The sequence below is a fragment of the Takifugu flavidus genome, chromosome 12, assembly GCF_003711565.1.
Source record: "Takifugu flavidus isolate HTHZ2018 chromosome 12, ASM371156v2, whole genome shotgun sequence".
NCBI classification, from domain to species: Eukaryota; Metazoa; Chordata; class Actinopteri; order Tetraodontiformes; family Tetraodontidae; genus Takifugu; species Takifugu flavidus.
The window spans coordinates 10,115,021-10,136,016 of record NC_079531.1 but is presented as its reverse complement, the minus strand read 5'-3'; the positions used below and the strand labels follow the sequence as shown (position 1 = coordinate 10,136,016).

General features: G+C 42.8%; 1 protein-coding gene across 6 annotated transcripts in view; it reads left to right on the top strand.

Annotated features, from left to right (window-relative positions):
• Window positions 1-20,002, top strand: part of grm5b (glutamate receptor, metabotropic 5b) — a 51,091-nt gene extending 31,089 nt beyond the window's left edge. For 2 of the 6 annotated variants that reach the window (XM_057050667.1, XM_057050666.1), the window contains exons 7-18: window positions 2,431-2,666; window positions 3,909-4,030; window positions 4,166-4,290; window positions 4,387-4,555; window positions 4,654-4,780; window positions 5,768-5,885; window positions 5,992-6,178; window positions 6,505-6,663; window positions 7,087-7,212; window positions 7,345-7,527; window positions 7,930-8,096; window positions 15,083-20,002. In XM_057050667.1, coding sequence (XP_056906647.1) covers window positions 2,431-2,666; window positions 3,909-4,030; window positions 4,166-4,290; window positions 4,387-4,555; window positions 4,654-4,780; window positions 5,768-5,885; window positions 5,992-6,178; window positions 6,505-6,663; window positions 7,087-7,212; window positions 7,345-7,527; window positions 7,930-8,096; window positions 15,083-16,163 — 2,800 coding nt within the window. In that variant the 3' untranslated portion in view covers window positions 16,164-20,002. Of the gene's footprint in view, window positions 1-2,430; window positions 2,667-3,908; window positions 4,031-4,165; window positions 4,291-4,386; window positions 4,556-4,653; window positions 4,781-5,767; window positions 5,886-5,991; window positions 6,179-6,504; window positions 6,664-7,086; window positions 7,213-7,344; window positions 7,528-7,725; window positions 7,819-7,929; window positions 8,097-15,082 lie in introns of those variants that run through there. The other 4 variants (XM_057050671.1, XM_057050669.1, XM_057050668.1 and 1 more) reach the window with 4 other exon arrangements.
• The last annotated feature ends 994 nt before the right edge of the window (window positions 20,003-20,996 follow it).

The window sequence follows — 20,996 nt, the reverse complement described above, 5'->3', positions numbered from 1 at the left end:
GGGGCTATTGGCCTCAGCAGGGAGCCTCAGACAGCCCTTTTCCACCAGGACTCCCAAGGCCTTTCCAGGCCGCCTGAGACTCCTCAGCATGTTGTCAGTTGGCCCTGGTATGCTTTCATAGATAGACATGCTGAAAAGAATGCCCAACCTCCTACGCCCCTTCCAGCACCCTAACAAGGGGTAATGAGGTGTCCCACTCTTCCATTAGTGGGACAAGAACATATTTGACCTCCTGAATCCATGGTTCAACTAACAGTCAGACTTTAATTATTTATATGATTAAATATAAATTAAAACAACTCTTTGAAAGGAGGATAACTCAGTGGTTAATGGTTTGACTGCTCGTCGTGAAATGTTAATTGTCTTTCACACTATTTTGCTGGAGATCATAATGATTTGAGCGATGCCAACATGTAGCACCTCCATTTCATCATTGCTGTGGGCGCTAGGATTGTTGCTAGCACAAGAGGCTTCTGGCTACTGTAGTTCAACATTGTACTCACTGTTTGTGCCACTTTAAAATGCCACTGGTGTATTTGCTTCATTTTATCAGCCGAAGTTTTGTACTGTATTATTCCGGTAGCACAGGAGCACAGGAGCTACCGGAATAATACCTTTTAATAAAAATTGTGTGAAAAAGTGCTGAGTCTGTTGAACCAAAGGTGTTCACTTATAGCATACAGAGATTCAGAATACTAATGCTGATTTATTCAGTACCTCTATTGGAATTTTTAGCCGCCACGCAACACTGACCTAATAGTTTAATTGTATGGTCAGCATGAGGGCAAAAGTTGGGTGCCAGTACAACAATACTGGTGTCATCACCATCCCATAGCACTACACACACACACACACACACACACACACACACACACACACACACACACACACACGCCTCCGGTATGGACAGTTTGTTGTACTTCTTGGGCCGCTCTGTCCTTGAATTCACGCCTCTACTCAGCTCTGTTAGGATGCTGACTTCTCTCCGTGTTACCATGATTTTTGCCTCTAGCCTTCTCCTCCATGGGGCCATTTGCTTCTTATGGCTATTCATGCTCTTGATCTTATAGCCAAGCATCTGTACAATTACCGTTGCCGCTGCATACATCAGCTGATTGGTCTCAGTGATAGTAGAGGTAGGGATGGTTGACAGTGCCGTGTTCATGTCCTCCAGTAGAGACTGGTCTGGTACTTTCTGTGTTAGCCTTGACAGGGAGGTAGTTGAGTTCCCCCAGGACTTCATGATTCTCTCTCTCAGGTCATTCCATCTGTCATTGGGGCTTTGTACCCAATCTCGATATTGGGGGGTGATGATGAAATCACCCCCATACTGACCTGGCGTCCTGGCTCCCCCTTGCTGTAGCATATTTGTACCCTGGGTGAGGCACACCGCCGTGCATCGTCAATCTCTAGCTGTGTTAGCAGCTTCTTATTGCGGATATTCGAACACTGAGTTAAGAGCTGCTTCTTAATCAGTGAGGATGTGGGGTTTCGAAGTACCCATTTCTCCCACATTCTCTGCATGTACCCTCTCTCGCTGGGGTTACTCCTGTAGTAACACTCCATCAGTACCATGTTCTCTGCCCTGCTCCATGAATTCCTTGTTCCAGTAGCCAATTTGTGTATATATGTGTGTGTGTGTATGTGTGTGTGTGTGTATAGACAGACAGACAGATCGATAGACACATATACTGTATATGTCTGTGCACATATAGTCCATTTAGAATTTAATAGTAAAGACACTGCAAATGCATCATAAAAAAAAGCATCATATTGAATATTCAGATGGAGATAAAAATCTGACAAACCAGTCTCAAACCAGTTTGTCCCCGACATGTGCACATAGGAATACACAGGAATCCATTTCTGCAAAAAAGCAGATTTAATTTACATTATGGCTTGAAGTACTGCTGTAGAAGAAAATGAGTTTTGTTCTCTGGAGGGTCAGAGAGAATGGAAAGGACTGGGGAGGCGAAAGGAGAGCGTCTGAGAATTGTGTTCTTCCTTGAGGCCATGTTGGCAGTTGTGAGAGGAAAAATGATTTGCCCTTTTTCCTCTTCTTTCTTGCTTTTGTCTTTCTCTGTCACACAGTTCCATCTCTGCTTCCTTCCTTGTGGAGTGGTGCTTCTCAAAGGAAGCTCCTGTGATATGCACTATATAATGGGATGGATTATTTTAACCGTTTATGTGCATTCACATTAAACTGCAGGCCTATGGATTCATGACATTTAAGGAAACCTGTGGAGGAGACGTGTAGAAATAACTGTGTAGATACCAGATTGTGGAAATATCAACAGAGAATCAAAGATTCCTGCAGTCAAAAACAACCAAAACTGTGGACTGAGCTTTTTGCCTTTTTATAAATGTATACTTTGTATAATAAGCAAGTTGTTAGATGTTTGTTCCTCTATTTTATGTGTTTCTTGACAGCGATGGATGGGCAGACAGGTACGATGTCACAGATGGTTATGTCAAAGAAGCTGCTGGTGGTATCACCATCAAGCTCCAGTCTGCTGACGTGAAGTGGTTTGATGATTACTACCTGAAGCTGCGTCCAGAGAATAACCACAGGAACCCTTGGTTTCCTGAGTTCTGGCAGCATCGTTTTCATTGTCAACTCAAAGGACACCCACAGGAAAACAGCAAATACAACCGCACGTGTAGCAGTGAGTACTGACACCAATAAACACCAATGAAGGACAACAGAGGGCTTATGATGAGTTCTAATGGTGAGTCTTTAGTTTAATTTCAGTAATATTAAACTAAAGACTCACCATTACAACAAATGACTAAAACTGATACTGAGGTTTATATATATGGATTTATACTACTGTTGTAGATAGAGAGCCTCCTTTTAAGGAATACAACTGTGACAGTCAGTGACAGGCAAAACTACATGAAAAGTATAGTTACAAATAAAAATACCAAATACCCATCGAAGAAATGTGCCAAAAGAAGCCACAAAATGCGCAACAACAAAACAGATGTCTGTGGGACAAAATGTCCAAAAGGTATTATATTATAAGCCCAGTATTGATCTAGTAGTATGAAGATTCCTTCTGAACAAATGCCATGGTATCATTCTGGACTCATTACACAGGCTGCTTTTCTTACTATGTGTAGTTTTCTCAAACATCTCAACATCTTGTGTGAAGATGAAAAAGTCACTGACTGACTGAATTTATGTTGGAAAGGACCCATGGTTGAGAGAAATTGTGAGAAATATGAGAAATTAACCAAAAGCAAAATGAAACGCCTCACGTTCAACTAGGTTGACATCCTCCACAGTCAGAGCTCAACCAACCCAGTTAGCATAACGCTGAACACGAAGGCCTTTTCTCTACACTTAAAGCTGCAGCAGCACTTGGACCATAACATGCAGAAAAACTGGAAGTGACTCCGTAAGTAATGGTTTCATTAGCCTTCAGGCCCACACTGACTCACACAAATTATTTTACAGTATTTTGAAAATACTTAACCCTGAATTATTTTGATGTAAAAAATCAGGGCATTTTCATGTTTTTTCATGTGTTTACTGCCCATGACAGTGATAAAAGTTGAAAGCACTTGACATTTTTACAGTATCAGTTGAACTACAGCAACTCTACAGTACATATCATCAAGCTTTTTGTAGCGTATAAGCTAGAGCCCAAGGTATTTGAACACTGTAACCACATAAAACACATCAATGCACTTTCACAATGGATGCAAGTTTAAGTGTGGAGAGTCAACTGTGTGTTGTACTGAACATATGCAGTATGAATAGAAAACAAATGAATATAGAAGTTTTGGAAGCAACCACAGATTGAAAACAAAGGCTTAACTGGTAAGAGTCATGTAAGGAAATGAAAGCAATGTGTTGGACATCAGGAAGGTTCTTTTTTAATGCCTTTTTCTGTCCTTTGCAGAGCGAGAGTCACTTCGGCAACAGTATGCACAGGACACTAAAATGGGCTTTGTTATTAATGCCATTTACTCAATGGCACACGGCCTCCACAACATGCAGCAGACCCTGTGCCCAGGTTTTCAGGTAGCTTCCGCTTCCACTAATACACAGACTAATAAGAAAATAGTGCATCAAGATGAGAGGTGGAATGGAAATGAAGGTACCAACCATAAACAATGTCATATGTGGTTTCTGACAAGATTATTTGTGTCTTTCAAGGGACTGTGTGATGCAATGCGTCCTATAGATGGTGCAACACTGTTAGATTTCCTGATGAAAACCAACTTTACAGGTGTGTCAGGAGAGGGAATACTATTTGATGAGAATGGAGACTCACCTGGCAGGTAGGCAGTGTAACTCCTCAATGCTGTGACACTGGGTGCATGCTTTGGAGTAATATGGCAAAAAAATGTGTACATTGTTTGGTGTTTTATCCACAGATATGAAATAATGAATTTTAAAAAGATGGGAAAGGACTATTATGACTACATTAATGTTGGAAGTTGGGACAATGGAGGATTAAAGATAGATGATGATGAAATTTGGCCCAACACAGATTCCATTATCAAGTCAGTCTGTAGTGAACCCTGCGACAAAGGACAAATAAAGGTAAGACGTCTGATACAGACAACTCTGATCCTATTTCGTCCTAATAAAGGCACACATACATTCGTGCACACACGCATTGTGAATGTTGTCCCTTCCAGGTGATCCGTAAAGGTGAGGTGAGCTGCTGCTGGACCTGCACTCCCTGTAAAGAAAACGAGTTTGTGTTTGATGAGTACACCTGCAAAGCTTGTGAACTGGGTTCTTGGCCTAATGATGACCTCACAGGTTGGTTTCTATAGATGGCTTCATTTTCACTTGCAACTCCCTACTTGTCGTCAAGTTAATTACCTGTATTTCGGATTTTTTTTTAAACACATCTTGAATAAGCATTGAAGGAACATGTGTAATTTCACAAGATGTGGATAACCCACAGGGGGCCCAGAGTAGCAGCTTGGGCTTCCGGAGGGCAGCATGTTTCACCTGTCGTCGTCTTTGCAGACACCCTAGTTCCATCTTGCTTTAGTTCAGGAGGCCTTGAAAGGATCAGGAACCTACCAAGGCCCAAAAGAGATATTAGTTCAATGACATACACTTAATGACTGAAAGACAAAAACAATGAGATGCAGTTACAATAAAAATGAGAAAACTATTTGTTTGCTATTAAAATCCCTTTTTAACTAACCATGTTAAAGTCAAATTGTGCAATCATTGAAATTACATTTGTGAAGCACTTTAATGAAAATTTCTAAGGAACACATTGTGGTCTGTGGATGAAGTTATGTTCTCAGTTTCTATTGAGCCTTAAGTTGAGCACCCTACTGAGGCTCTAATTTGCTCCACTGATCCATGAAATATGTAGATTTCTTTAACACACCCATCTTCAACCACAGACTTCTGAAGACCACCTTCAAATGTTCTTCACCCTCTCCTTGATGTTAATAATCAAGTTGTGCTAAAATGGATTCAGCTGCTTTTCAAACATAATAATACAATTAGCTTAAAAGAACAAAATAACATTACATAGGGCACCTGTGGTGCGTATATAGGTGCATGTGAGAGTGGACGTTCATCAGGAGACACTGGGGCAGTGAAGTGACATCTGGGAACATAAAGAAGAAAGGGCTGATTAAAATTATTGTTGTTTGTTGTTCAGACAGGAAAGGTCACACTGTGTGCACATTTAAACCAACTGTTTTCATTAAACCCATCTCTGATCCACATCACTGAGAGTGAAAACGGGAGTTTCAGGAAAAAAATCTTTTATGTACACAGGCTGTGATTTAATCCCAGTTGAGTATCTGCGATGGGGAGACCCTGAACCCATAGCTGCTGTGGTCTTTGCCTGCTTGGGTCAAATGGCAACATTCTTTGTAACTGGAATCTTTATCAGGTAACAGTCTCTCAGCTGTGTAGTATGTAGCTGTGGAGCAGTGTACTGAACAGTTCAGGGCCATTGTACTTCATGTTTTTTGTCTATGAATCTGTTTGTGTTCAAGGTTCCGCGATACGCCAGTAGTAAAATCCTCCAGTAGGGAGTTGTGCTACATCATACTAGTAGGGATCTGCCTGGGGTACCTGTGTACGTTCAGCCTCATTGCCAAACCCCATGTTGTACATTGCTACCTCCAGAGACTGGGAATAGGTTTGTCACCTGCCATGAGCTATTCTGCACTGGTCACCAAGGTAAGAAGTACGAAATAATGAAAATTGATAGCAGCTGGGAGATGGTACTAAAGCTATGCTAACTTAATTTAGTAATGGGCAGACATGCATTCTAATGCTGCAGAAGAGCCATACGGAATAAATGTATAGTTATGTTCTGGAGCGACACAGAACAAACACAATGGTGCTGAATATGTTCTGTGCTGTGGAAGTACCGGTATACAAGAGCATATGGTTCATTAAAGTTTACATGTCAGCCTAGGACAGACAGAATGCAGATTGTTAAAATGAAGAAATGTATGGAGCATTACTGAAAGTTATTGACGGTGTTGGCTATGTGATTATAGACAAACCGCATTGCTCGGATCCTGGCAGGCAGCAAGAAGAAAATCTGTACAAAGAAACCACGTTTCATGTCTGCCTGCGCTCAGCTCATGATCGCATTCATGCTCATAGTGCTGCAGCTGGGCATCATCATCGCTCTCTTTGTGATGGAGCCTCCTGAGGTAAACAGGTCACTTAACTCTGATGCTAGCCTGAGCCTGCTGACTCTTTAGCCTTCATGCCACTTGTCCCTTTGCATGCTGCTGTGTGCTTTGACATTTCTGTGCTTCAGCTGTTTCTTCCATGTCCAGATGGTTGGATGGCAACACTTCAGATCTCCTAAAAGCTCCACAACTGCAACCTTCTGACATATTTGAGTCTGCAATGTTGATGTTTTACTGCAAAGCACATGAATATAAATTGTACATATGTCTAGAGTGTCTGTCAATCAATCCATCCATCCATCCATCCATCCATCCATCCATCCATCCATCCATCCATCCATCCTCGACAATGGATGGATGTTAGCTCGTCAGCTAACAGAGACAAGTCTGAAAAGAATTAGAACTTCCAGCATATGCTTGTGAACCTTCTTGTGAGTGTAGGTGATCCATGACTACCCCAGCATCCGGCAGGTCAATCTAATTTGCAACACCACTAATCTGGCTGTGGTTGCCCCCCTGGGATATAACTGCCTGCTCATCCTCAGCTGTACCTTCTATGCCTTTAAGGTAAAATTGTGATTTAAATTGCAAACTTTTGATAGAATCTAATAACTTTTGCTGAGCTTGTGAAGTCAGAATTTAAACTTTTGTATATGGGTGCCTTGCAATTATGTGCTCTTTTGTGAATTTCTCTTGAAGACCCGCAATGTCCCTGCCAATTTCAATGAGGCCAAGTACATAGCCTTTACCATGTACACCACCTGCATCATCTGGCTGGCCTTCGTACCCATCTACTTCGGCTCCAACTACAAGATCATCACGATGTGCTTCAGTGTCAGCCTCAGTGCGACCGTGGCCTTGTGCTGCATGTTCGTACCCAAGGTAAGGGTGGCGATAAAATTCATACTTTCTGTTTGCTACATAATCACCACTTTTAAAACCATTATCAACCAAACATTCAATCATTTTGTCTTCTCCTCTGATGTTAATAGAATGAAAATGTATTTTCCCTCAAAGTTATTAAAATCTGTTTTTATTGGGACATTAAGAACAGTTGATTGGTTTATATTTGTCCATTAGGAGGTCGAATAATGGGCTAAATTAGGTTATTCCATTAATCAGTTGAAGTTAGAGGACAGAGCAGTAATGTAACTGCAGATAACCATGGCAAAGGTACATACATCATACCACACCACAGACGCAATAATCTACTGCCACATTTCTAATTAAGTGCAAGAGTTTTGACTGTTGTTCTGTTCTATGGCATGTTTTGTTTCCTATCAGGTGTACATCATTTTGGCTAAACCAGAACGTAATGTGCGCAGTGCCTTCACCACTAGCACAGTCGTGCGTATGCACGTGGGTGACGGCAAATCGTCCTCAGCTGCCAGTCGCTCCTCCAGTCTTGTTAACTTGTGGAAACACAGAGGATCTACAGGAGAAACCCTGAGGTAAATCATGGTGTATTTGTCTGTGTGTGTCTGTGCGTGTGTCTTATACAGTATGGCCAAAATGAAACATATGGGGAACGTTAGTGTTTGTCGGAAGGTTTCGAACAACAAACCTTGGTAAGCATGATTTCACATGCAACCCGTCAGGAGATGATTCCGTCTTTCTTTTCATTGCCATTCCTTCAACCATATGGAATGTGATATTTGGTTGATTGAGTATTTTACTGAGAAGCCAAAATAAGAAATTATGTTTATGTAAACTGCCTAGCAGATATTACTTCATGGTGTATCAACTCTGTGATAGTGGTGTTAATCAATAATCTGATTCAAGGCAGTTATAAGGCTCACCATGCTGGGCTTCTGAAAAAAGTTTTATTTGACTTAATAAGGTGGTAACTCCTGGGCTACCACCTTATCGTGTGTGGATTTTAAAATGTCAAGTGCTTTCTTAGTGGAGGGGTTTGCATGTCTCAATGATCCTAGGAGGTCCATTGTCTGGGGCTTTATGCCCCTGGTAGGGCCACCCATGGCCAACAGGCCCTAGGTGAGGGATCAGACAAAGCGTAGCCCAGGACCCCCAATGATGAAAATGATTATTGGTCCCAAGTTTCCCTTGCCCGGATGTGGGTCACCGGGGCCCCCTCCTGGAGCCAGGCCTGGGGGCATTGTGTGTTGGGGGCGGCGGAAGGCAGGGACCTTGGCCGTCTGATCCCTGGCTGCAGAAACTAGCTCTAGGGACGTGGAATGTCACCTCTCTGATGGGAAAGGAGCCTGAGCTGGTACGCGAGGTTGAGAAGTTCCTACTTGATATTATCGGCCTCACCTCGACGCATAGCAGGGGCTCTGGAACCAGTCGTCTCAAGAGGGGTTGTACTATCTACCATTCTGGAATTGCCAATGGTGAGAGGCGACGGGCAGGGGTGGCAATCCTTGTTGCTCCCCGGGTCAGTGCCTGTATATTGGAGTTTACCCTGGTGAATGAGAGGGTAGCCTCCCTTCGCCTTTGGGTGGGGGGACAGATCCTGACTGTTGTTTGTGCCTATGGCCCAAACAGCAGTTCAGCATATCCACCCTTTTTGGAGTCCTTAGAGGGAGTGCTGTAGAGTGCTCCTTTTGCGGGTTCCCTCGTCCTCCTGGGTGACTTCAGTGCTCATGTTGGCAGTGACAGCGTGACCTGGAGAGGTGTGATTGGGAAGAACGGCTCCCCTGATCTGAACCCGAGTGGTGCTCTGTTGTTGGACTTCTGAGCTCATCTCAGATTGTCCATAACGAACACCTTGTTCAGGCATAAAGGCGTCCACATGTGACCTTGGCACCAGGGCGCCTTAGGCCGCAGCTCGATGATTGACTTTGCGGTTGTGTCATCAGATTTGCGGCCGCATGTTCTGGACACCCGGGTGAAGAAAGGGGCAGAGCTGTCAAGTGATTACCACCTGGTGGTGAGTTGGCTCCGATGGCTCCTGTCAGAAGGAACTTCAACTCACACCTCCGGGAGAGCTTTGACCATGTCCTTGGGGAGGCGGAGGACATCGAGCCCAAGTGGACCATGTTCCGTGCCTCCATTGTTGAGGTGGCTGACCGGTGCTGTGGCCACAAGGTGGTTGGTGCCTGTCGTGACGGCAATGCCCAAACCCGCTGGTGGACACCAGCGTTGAGGGATGCCGTCAGGATGAAGACGGAGTTGTATCAGGCCTTACTGGCCTGTGGGACTCCTGAGGCAGCAGATATGTACCAGCAGGCCAAGCGGAGTGCAGCTACGGCAGTTGCCGAGGCAAAGACCCGGGCATGGGAAGAGTCCGGTGAGGCCTTGGAGAACGACTTCCGGACGGCTTCGAAAAGGTTCTGGACCACCATCCGGCGTCTGAGGAAGGGGAAGCAGTGCACTGTCAAGACTGTGTATAGTGGCGATGGTGTGCTGCTGACCTCAATTCAGGATGTTGTGGATCGGTGGAAGGAATACTTCGAAGACCTCCTTAAACCCACCAACACGCCTTCCAGTAAGGAATCAAATCAAATCAAATCAATCTTTATTTATATAGCATCTTATACAATCAAAATTGTTTCAAGGCGCTTTCCAGAATCGCAGGGCCTAACCCCAGACAAGCAACAGTGGCAAGGAAAAACTCCCCATTAACAGGAAGAAACCTTGAGCAGGACCAGGCTCATGTAGGGGGACCCTCCTGCTGATGGCCGGCTGGATAAAGAGAGAGGAGAGGAGAGGAGAGGAGAGGAGAGAGAGGAGAGGAGAGGAGAGGAGAGAGAGGAGAGGAGAGAGAGGAGAGGAGAGGAGGCGGCGATACCTGTAAATGAATGGGGGGGGGGAGCAGAAAAACTACACAGGAATCAGCATAACTAGTCTGCTTGATGAGGAGGAGGAAAGGAGAGGAGAGGAGAGGAAACCATGACCCAGTGGGGTGACAGAGGCCTGTCAGGTGATTATGTTTCTGGACCCCGGCAGCCTTGGCCTATAACAGCATAGCTAAGATGTTAACCTAACGATTAGACGACCCCCTAAGTATGATAATTTGTCTGTCTATGATAGTAACTGGAACTACAGAATTAGTAACAATAAGCTTTTTCAAAAAGGTAGGTTTTAAGTCTGATCTTAAAAGTAGCGATGGAGTCAGCCTCCCGTACCTGGACAGGGAGCTGGTTCCATAGCAGGGGGGCCTGGTAGCTAAATGCTCGGCCCCCCATTCTACTCCTAGAAACTCTGGGAACCACAAGTAGACCAGCATTCTGAGAGCGGAGTGGTCTATTGGGCTGGTAAGGTATCACTAGCCCCTCCAGGTAGGATGGAGCTAGGCCTCTGAGGACCTTGTAGGTCAAAAGAAGGGTTTTAAAAATTATTCTAAATTTAACAGGCAGCCAATGAAGCGACGCCATTACAGGAGTTATGTGATCTCTTTTGTCAATACCTGTCAGAACTCTGGCTGCAGCATTTTGGATCAACTGGAGGCTTAAAGAGTTGTTTGAACACCCTGATAATAAAGAATTACAATAGTCCAGCCTAGAAGTAACAAAAGCATGAATTAACTTTTCAGCATCATGCCGCGTCAGTAGCTTCCTAATCTTTGTGATGTTCCTCAGGTGAAAAAAGGCACTTCTAGAGACTAATTTAATGTGTGAGTTGAAGGAGAGATTTTGATCAAAAGTTACTCCTAGATTCCTCACAGAGAGACTAGATGTTAATGAGATACCATCTAGAGTGATCATATGATCTAATCTATCCCTGAGAGGTTCAGGACCAAACACCATGACCTCAGTTTTTCCTGGGTTAAGGAGGAGGAAATTCGAAGACATCCAGGACTTTATGTCGTTAAGACAGGTCTGGAGCTTCGCTAACTTCTCTGTCTCCTCTGGTTTCATGGATAAATATAACTGAGTGTCATCAGCATAACAATGAAAATTTATTCCATGCTGCTGAATAATGTTTCCTAAGAGAAGCAAACTGGTATCTATCAGATAAATATGATCTAAACCAGTCTAGTGCTGTCCCTTTAATCCCAATCACATGTTACAGTCTATGTAACGGGATGCTGTGATCAACTGTATCAAAAGCAGCACTGAGATCCAGCAGAACCAGCATAGAGACCAGTCCATGATCTGAAGCTATGAGAAGCTCATTAGTAACTTTAAGAAGTGCCGTTTCTGTGCTGTGATGAGCTCTAAAGCCTGACTGAAACATCTCAAACAGGCTGTTCCTCTGCAGGTGCTCCAGTAACTGAGTCACCACCACCTTCTCAAGAACTTTAGAGATAAAAGGAAGGTTGGATATGGCCTATAATTTGCTAATACGTCAGGATCCAGTGATGGTTTTTTAAGCAACGGCTTAATCACTGCCACCTTGTAGGACCGGGGTACATAACCTGTCACTAAAGAACCACTGATCTGGTCCAGGATAGAACTGCCTATCAATGGTAAAACATCCTTCAACAGGTGTGTTGGGATGGGATCTAAAAGACACGTGGTGGTCTTGGATTTCTGAATTAGCGAAGACGCCTCAGAAAAATATATAGGGCTGAAGGAGTTTAAGGGCTCATTGGAGAACCTGTATGTTCCCACAGTCAGCACATCTGGTGATGGTCCAGTTGTTGGGATGGCCTGGTTAGCTTTCTCTCTGATAGCTAGAACTTTATCAGTGAAGAAGCTCATGAAGTCTTCACCACTAATGGAAGAAGGGATACGTGGATCTAAAACACTGTGACTCTTATTTAATTTGGCCACAGTGCTGAAAAGAAACCTGGGTTTGCTCTTATTTTCCTCAATTAAAGAAGAAAAATAAGCTGTTCTAGCCTTGCGGAGGGCCTTTTTGTAAACTAATAGACAGTCTTTCCAGGCTACATGATAGCTGTCTATTTTACAAGAATGCCACTTCCTTTCCACTCTTCGCACTTTCTGCTTGAGGGTCCTGATATGTGAATTATACCAGGGGGCACACCTCCTCTGATTTACTATTTTTAAACACACGGTGGTCCTGGGATTAACACAGGGATCACTTCCTTAAACTTAGCTACAGCATTATCTCAAAGACATCTGCTATAGTAAGACTGTGCTCTGAGGATAGAAGAATCCTTAATCATAAATGTAAAAGTGATCAAAGAATGATCTGACAGGAGTGGGTTCTGAGGGAACACTGACACATGTTCTACCTCAACACCATAAGTCAGAACTAGATCTAGGGTGTGGTTGAAGCTATGAGTTGGTTGGTTTATCTGCTGGAGGAAACCAACTGACTCAAGTAATGAAATGAAGCCATTTCTAAAGCTGTCATTTACAACGTCTACATGGATATTAAAGTCTCCAATGATCATGACTTTGTCCGTTCTAAGTCAGATAAGAAATCAGAGAACTCAGACAGGAACTCTGAATGTGGCCCAGCAGGGGGCCGATATACAACTACAAACAAAAGTGGCTTTTCTGCCTTCCAGTTCAGATGGGTGATGCCAAGAGTCAGGCTTTCAAATGAACTGGAACCATATTTTGGTCTAGGATTAATTAATAACTTGGAGTGATAGATTGCTGCCACTCCCCCTCCTCGACCAGTAACACGAGGAATATGATAATTAAGATGGGTAGGAGGAGTAGATTCATTTAAGCTAACATACTTCTCCTCCTGAAGCCAGGTCTCATTAAGACAAAATAAATCAATGTGATAATCAACTGTCAGGTCATGCACTAACAGGGATTTACATGAAAGAGATCTAATATTTAACAGTCTGCATTTAATTGTGCTGTTAGTGTATTCTATTTGTGCTTTGGTATAAATTTTAAAGATTATGGAGATTGACCGCTCCCTTGCTCTGTGCTTGGTGAACTTTTAAACGTGGAACAGAGACTACCTCTATAGTGTTAAATATGTTATTGTTGGTGGATGAGGGTTCTATGGAAACAGCAGAGAGGCGTGTAAGACTACAACTCTGCATCCTGGTCTGGACCCTGGATTGTCAGGTCACTTTGGATCTAATAAAATTAGCCAAATTACTAGAAATAAGAGAGGCACCATCCCGTGTGGGATGGACAACTTCTCTCCTAATCAGACCAGGTTTTCCCCAAAAAGTGCTCCAATTGTCTATAAAGGCCACCTGGTTTTCGGGGCACCACTGTGACAACCAGCGATGAAGCGACGACATGCGGCTAAACATTTCATCGCTGGCCAGATTGGGAAGGGGACCAGAGAATACTACGGAGTCTGACATCGTTTTTGCGTAGCTGCACACCGACTCTATGTTCATTTTGGTGACCTCCAACTGGCAAAGCCGGGAGTTGTTTGCTCCGTCGTGAATAATAACTTTACCAAATTTACATTTACGTCTCGCCAGCAGCTTTAAATTTGCTTCTATGTCGTCCGCTCTGGCCCCTGGAATGCACTTGACTATGGTCGCTGGAGTCGGCTTCACGTAGCGCAAAACAGAGTCGCCAATTACCAGAGTCGGTTTCTCAGCGGGTGTGTCGCCGAGTGGGAAAAAGCGGTTAGCCACGGGAAGCGGTTGGTGGTGCACCATGGGCCATCAGTAATGCAGAATCTGCACCGGTCCGTTGTGGTGAAGAGAGAGCTGAGCCAAAAGGCAAAGTTCTCGATTTACCAGTTGATCTTCTTTTCCCACCCTCACCTATGGTCATGAGCTTTGGGTAATGACTGAAAGAATAAGATCACGGATAAAAGCGGCCGATCTTCCCGTGTAGTGTGGCTGGGCTCTCCCTTAGAGATAGGGTGAGAAGCTCTGCCATCCGCGAGGAGCTTGGAGTAGAGCCGCTGCTCCTCCGCGTTGAGAGGAACCAGATGAGGCGGCTTGGGCATCTAGTCAGCATGCCCCCTGGACGCCTCCCTGGTGAAGTGTTCAGGGCATGTCCCACCAGTAGGAGGCCCCCGGGAAGACTCAGGACACGTTGGAGAGACTATGTCTCTCGACTGGTCTGGGAACGCTTGGGGATCCACCCGGACGAGCTGGAAGAAGTAGCTGGGGGGAGGGAAGTCTGGGCCTCTCTGCTTAGGCTGCTGCCCCCGTGACCTGACCTCGGATAAGCGGTGGAGGATGGTTGGATGGATGGATGTTTATCATGACAAACAAAATAACCAGAAGATATGTGATTGTGTTATTGATTGTGCAATATTACTACATTTAATTCATCGCCTGTTACAAGATGTTTAATGTATGATGAAATACCACAAACCATATGCTATACTATAGTACAGTATATTGCAGTACAGTATAGTGCAGTACAGAATAGTATAGCACAGTACAGTATAGTACAGTACAGTATAGTGCAGTATAATATAGCCTCTTATAGGTTAGCGACCCACTCCTATTAGTACAGAAACCAGTTGTGAAACAAACTAGCTAACCAGCAAATACATCACATCCCACTCATTGTGGAATCTTAATACAACCGTACATACTGTTTGTGTCAAATCATTAAAAACAGCTGTTTTGGCCTATAAATGATACATTTCCTTTTCTTTCGACCAACTTTCTGTCCTTTAGCTCTAATGGTAAATCGGTTTCTTGGGCCCAGGCGGAGCGGAGCACTTCTCGTGGCAGCCACCTGTGGCAGCGACTGTCCTTCCACATTAAGAAGAAGGAGAACAACCAGACAGCTGTCATCAAGCCCTTCTCTAAGGTGTGTGGGGAGCGCTACTCTGGAGTTGGGGATCTTCCTCCACACATTCCTTTGCCCTCCCACCCCTCCATTTCCTCTCTGCGGAGTCATCCTGACTCAGTCACTGAGAAGACCCAAGAGCTGTCTGAACCAGTGGAGACTTACTCGATGATGTACCAACCTCAGATGGCCTCACCCATCAGCACAGTCACCCAAAGGCTTGGGGCAGACTTTGTTGAAGCGCCTCAGATGGGTGGTGCGTCACAGTACACCAACAGCATTTGCAGTGGTGGCAGCGGCAGCAGTTGTGGCCCCGGCAGCAGCGGCTCTGCTGTTATCGGGTATGAAAGTTGTTTAGTTGCTGCCGGCGAGCAGATGGGAGGCCCGCAGCGTTCAATAATGGACCGGATCAGTTGTGTTGTGAACCGCTTTACCGCTAACATCACTGAGCTCAACAGTATGATGTTGTTACCATCTCCTACGCACTCATACCCCGTGTTCAAAAATAGACCTCCATCACCTTGCCCCGCTGACCAATACCTGCAGCCCCATGACATCCAGGTACCCTCATCCGTCACCACTTATGCAGACATTCAGCCCGTACCGCTCACTGAGTCCAGCTCAGGGGCTAGAGGAGGCTGTCCTATCCATTCAATCCCTCCTTCACCTTACCCCCTTCCCCCTCCTCACCCTCACATTTCTCCTTCCCTCTCTCCTGCTCATGGGGAGCTTATCCCATGCTTCACCAACTCCCCTCTGAGAAAGTCGCAGTTGGAAGAGGAGCTCATCGCTTTGACTCCACCGTCTCCGTTTCGAGATTTTTTGGGATCCTGTAGTAGCTCCCCTGTGTCAGAGGCGGCATTTTGTCTCCCTCCAGTCCCATCCCACCCTCCCCCTTCACCACCATCTCTGAGATACAGCCAAATGGCATTGAGAAACTACAGCCAGAGTTCATCCTCTCTGTGAGGCAGAGATGAAGAGCTATTGCTTCTCAGTGAATTAAAAACATGAAGTGAGGAGTTGGAGGTGGTGGGAGGATAACAGCAAGTTGTATTTAACTGTTCCAATAAGACACATGAAGCTCCACCCTGCTATATTCTCCATAGGGTTTCTGGGAGTTTCTACAATGCTCCACAAAATACTCCTGGAGGTCTGCAGCTTTTCTGTCAGTAAGGTATCAGCCTCTAGGTAGCCTGGCTATCAACTAGTCAGAGGTGCTGAATGTACTTGTTGGGTTTGCTTGGATGGATGTAGGTGACAGCAAACAAAGCCTGTGTGGATGTCAATAATTCACACACACACACACACACACACACACACACACACACACACACACACACACACACACACACACACACACACACACGAGTGGGAGAAATTTCTTCTCATCCATCTTACACTCCTTTTACTATTCTTCTTTACTTTTTATGTCAGTATTTCAGTATTTATATTTGCCTTTTCCCAATTAAAGTGAATGTATTTTTTTTTACATGAGGTGTTTTAGATAAGGTGTTGGGACCAAACATTCATACCTCTACCTGATTTAAGAAAGAGGGATTATTTCAATTTAGAATTCCTGCATGTAGATTGCAGAACCTGGAAAGGTTTAAGTTGCTGATGTATTTGCTATTTAGACTGAATTGTGGTGGGATATACAGACCTAAGCTGGTCTGCAGAAATGGAGCCAGCCAAGTCAAGGAAAGAGACAGGTAAAGGTTTTATGGGGACGTCTCACGCAGCAGAGGTGTGACTGATTGTGTTTGACTGTAGCTGTTTCACAGCCGTTTTTATGTATTGTATTGTCTTGCTCATCACAATTTCCATATTGTTCCTGCAGCATATACAATGGAGTGCTGTGACAGGTGATTGAAACTCCAGTGAGTCTTTTCTCCTGCTCTGCAGAAGCCAGCAAAAATAAACTCAGACAGAAACACTCTGTAAATATTAAGGGCATGCAAAGAAGAGGAATTATTATTCATTTGTCAACAGAGGTGGAAAAGGAGAACTTTTTGATGTATAACATCATAAATACATATGTGTTATGACTAGAAAGTGTGTTACTACTCAGAAATAAAATTGTGTTGTAATCAAATATATATTGATATTATTAATGATACTTGTGCCAAAGTGGGTGGGTCTAGATTTCTTAGCTGATGGGTGTTTTGATAGAAAAATAAAACTGTAAGTGTAAAACTATTTGTAGTTTTTTAATATTTACTTTTTTTTAATCTACCTTATAAATGTTCCATATTTTCACTGTAAAAGCAATATTGTCCATACTTACACATGATGTGAAATATTTTCCTTGAACCTATTTTTGATCAGACCTTTTTTCATCCATCAAACTTTTCTGGGAATTTAACATATGTTGAGTAAATATTGAATATATTTTCTAAAGCTTAATTTCATATCTTAGCAACAAAGACAATATTGATATTCAAGATTTTACAGATATTGATATTTAAGTTCAAACTCCTAAAGAAACACTTGCTTTGTTGTCTCAAATGACAACTGTGCAAATGTGTTGTGGTGTCAGAAGTTGGGAGCAATGTCCCGTCCCTCTGACCTATAGACAGGAGAAGAGCTGCTGAGCATGCTAGAAGACTGACGGCTGGTGATTGGCACATAGATTACCAATCTTGTCCTGATGAGACAAATTAGAGCATAATTTCTTTACTTCTGAAGAGAAGAAACAGAATTGCATTTAATCTGGTAATGCCTTCCTGCCAGGAAGTGCTGAGGTACTGTACGTTTGTATCTTTGATGGTCTAATTAGTAAAGAACTCAGAAATAGAAGATCATATTGTAGTACCGGCTTTTTTGGTTAATGGCCATGACTTCAGATAGAATCCAAAGTTACTTAAATTAGAGCAACTGACTTTCACTACTCCCAGAACATTTTGTCTTCATTCATTGCCTTCAACAGTCCATTATTTCACTGTCCACATGGAAAAGGGTAAAATGCTGCCGTTTAACCCCTCGAAGGTGTTGGTGCTCCTACAGAGGTCCAACACGTCATTAGAGCTTTGCTTATTAATCGTTGGCTGCCACTAGCCATATCCAAGGTCTGTAGTTGGGACAGTAGATCAGCTGAGACAGCTTCAATCATCAACTTGATGTATAGCTGTATGTATAGCTGTTTCTTCCACCATTAAAAGGTTTTGTAGATAATTATGATGCAAAGAAGATGGTGCTGCTAAGAAATGTTGAAATTCTAAACTAGAGTGATTTGGTTTATGTGTTAATTGGTTAGATTAAAGGGTTAATCACAAGGTTCTTTAACAGCATTATGGTTTACAGGGTAGAAGTCGTTGGATTTCTAGTATTGTTCTGTGGTTGCTAATAAATATATATATTTAACAATCTCAGCCCATTTTCTGTGTCTATATTGCATTAATCCAAATTTGGGTGGTTGTACATGTACATGCTTGAGTGCCATTTATGTTCTTGTATATTCAGAGAAAGAAACAGATAAAACTCCCATTCAGTTCTGTTGAGAGTGTGTTTCCAGTGGCTTTGCTGTAGATTGAGAGTGCAGTGAAATATTAATAAGCAGATGAACAGTGAACAGAATGGATCTGGCAAATGATCACAGTTCTCCTTTCTTAAGGACGGATTTCAAGTGTATAAGGAAGTGATGTGTTTTTAGGAGGTGAATGATCAGATCTCCGTTATTGTTGGAAGCCAGTAAACATGTTTACATCACTACTTTATGTCACATTTGTGTGGAGTGGCTCTAAGCTTTAGGAACACCAGACAAATTATCTACATTAATAGCACAAAATGCAATTGATGTTTCTATTTAGAATTTCTATTTCTATTTCCATAAACTGATGTTTAATGATATCCAAACACAAGGTTTTTGTTTATTTAGAAATGTATAACTCCAAAGACAGGATCAAATTGTAAAACAGAATACTGGCCATCAGGAAGAGTCCTCCTTTGGCTTTTTTTTGGAAAACGCTGGGGAAAAGAAACTGTTCATGTGTCATTTTGTAGGCCTTATAGTCTTTATATCTGAAGTGTTTTTGCTTGCTGATAATGTAATTGACAGAAGGTAACCTGATGCCAATTAATAAGGTGTGACAGATAATTAGCTAGATTTACACTGAAATACTTGCTTCTCAATTTAATACTGTATTTTATGCAGCTTTGTGAAATGTGTGACGTACACGTACCAGTCAGGGTATCTGTTTTGTGCTATTGTTTAAAATTTTCTTTTTGGCCAAAGGGTTTGCTTACTGCTAAACTCTCCCTTTTCCATAAAACAGATGATAAAAGGTTTTTCACCAAAATTAATCCATCCATGTTATTTTTTTTTTGTCACTGAGGTCTCGGTCACAGGTTTCTGGAGGGTTCCAACAGACTTGGAAATACAGTCAATGGCTTCCTATTTTTTCTTTATCGAGGACTTTCGAATTGAAGCTTTTGTCGAGGGCACCTCAGAGCTTATATTTGGCTTTTGGGAGTATGAGGATGTGCAGGTGAGACATTGCTCCCTGAACCTTCCTTTTTTGACAATGTAACAGAAAAAACAGCTTTTAATATAATAGAAAACAGAATCACTGTGTAATATGAAGAGTTCCTAAAAGAACCTCTGCCACAAACTTCCATCACACAATTGACAACTCTTCATAATGTTAGGGTTACCTACTCTTCTGGGGACCCTCCAGTCACTGTGAAGCACAGCAGAAATTTGATGTGAGAGAACAATGACATATTTTCTTTTTGTCACCAGTAACTCATTCTGTAAATGTAATAGAGTACTTTGTGATAATAAATGAAATCATTGTTTTAAAAAAGTACCTGGAAATTGTTTCTTTCTTCCTTAAATGTTTTTTGTTCTTTAAAGAGAACATTTGACTTTATCCTGCTTTTAATTTGCACAGATTTATGTTAATAACTGTCCACCTATAGTTCTTAAATTTTTATATTTACAATTACAATCCAAGTTTGCTCAGATTTACTCACATTTGATTTAAACAGGAATTTACTTGTGAATAAGATTACAGTTGTGGTAAATTTCTTCTGGTAGTTAAGATGTGCTGATGAGAAAGGACACCTTCACGGACACCGACTTGGTTATAAGAGCTGTTTATTGGAGAGAACAGTCAGGTATATATCGGACACTGCAGTCTGCCCGAGGGAGGTTTCGTGGTCCAGACGGTGAAGATCTCCAAAGTGCTTACTTTGGTAGCCCCTTTTATATGGTCAAGTAAACACATTCTTTTCTGATGACCTCATAACACAATATAGCCAACCAAATGGTATAGAGTCCAGTCCATTAGAAGAAGACCCATGAGCCTGTGGGCCCCAGGACTCCCTCTCAGCAGCTTCCCATACAGGAAAAAACAAGACATTCAGTCACGAGCACATGTAAACACAGGTGACAGGACACATATGGAACATGTGTGAGATGGCTCCAGGATGGCTGAAAAACAAGTTAAGGCCTTACAGAGGTCAAGGCCTGCAGAGAATAGATACACAGGCTTCAGATACTACACAGTCTTTATATTATGCAGCTCACATTCACATATAATATCACAGCCCTGGAGCAAAAGATGATGAGATTATTTAAGACAAGAAAAGATGATTCTGCATTTATTTTTTACCTGTAATTTCTATGGCCTTTTAAGTGGAATATTCACATATTTGTGAGGCATAAGTATTGATCTGATCTGCACACATAAATACAATCTTAAGGTTTAAAAGCTATGTTTATATTATTTAATTCAGCAGGAAAATTTTAGAATGCCAGTTGATCGTCTTGTGGATAAAAATGAAATCAGATTAGTACTT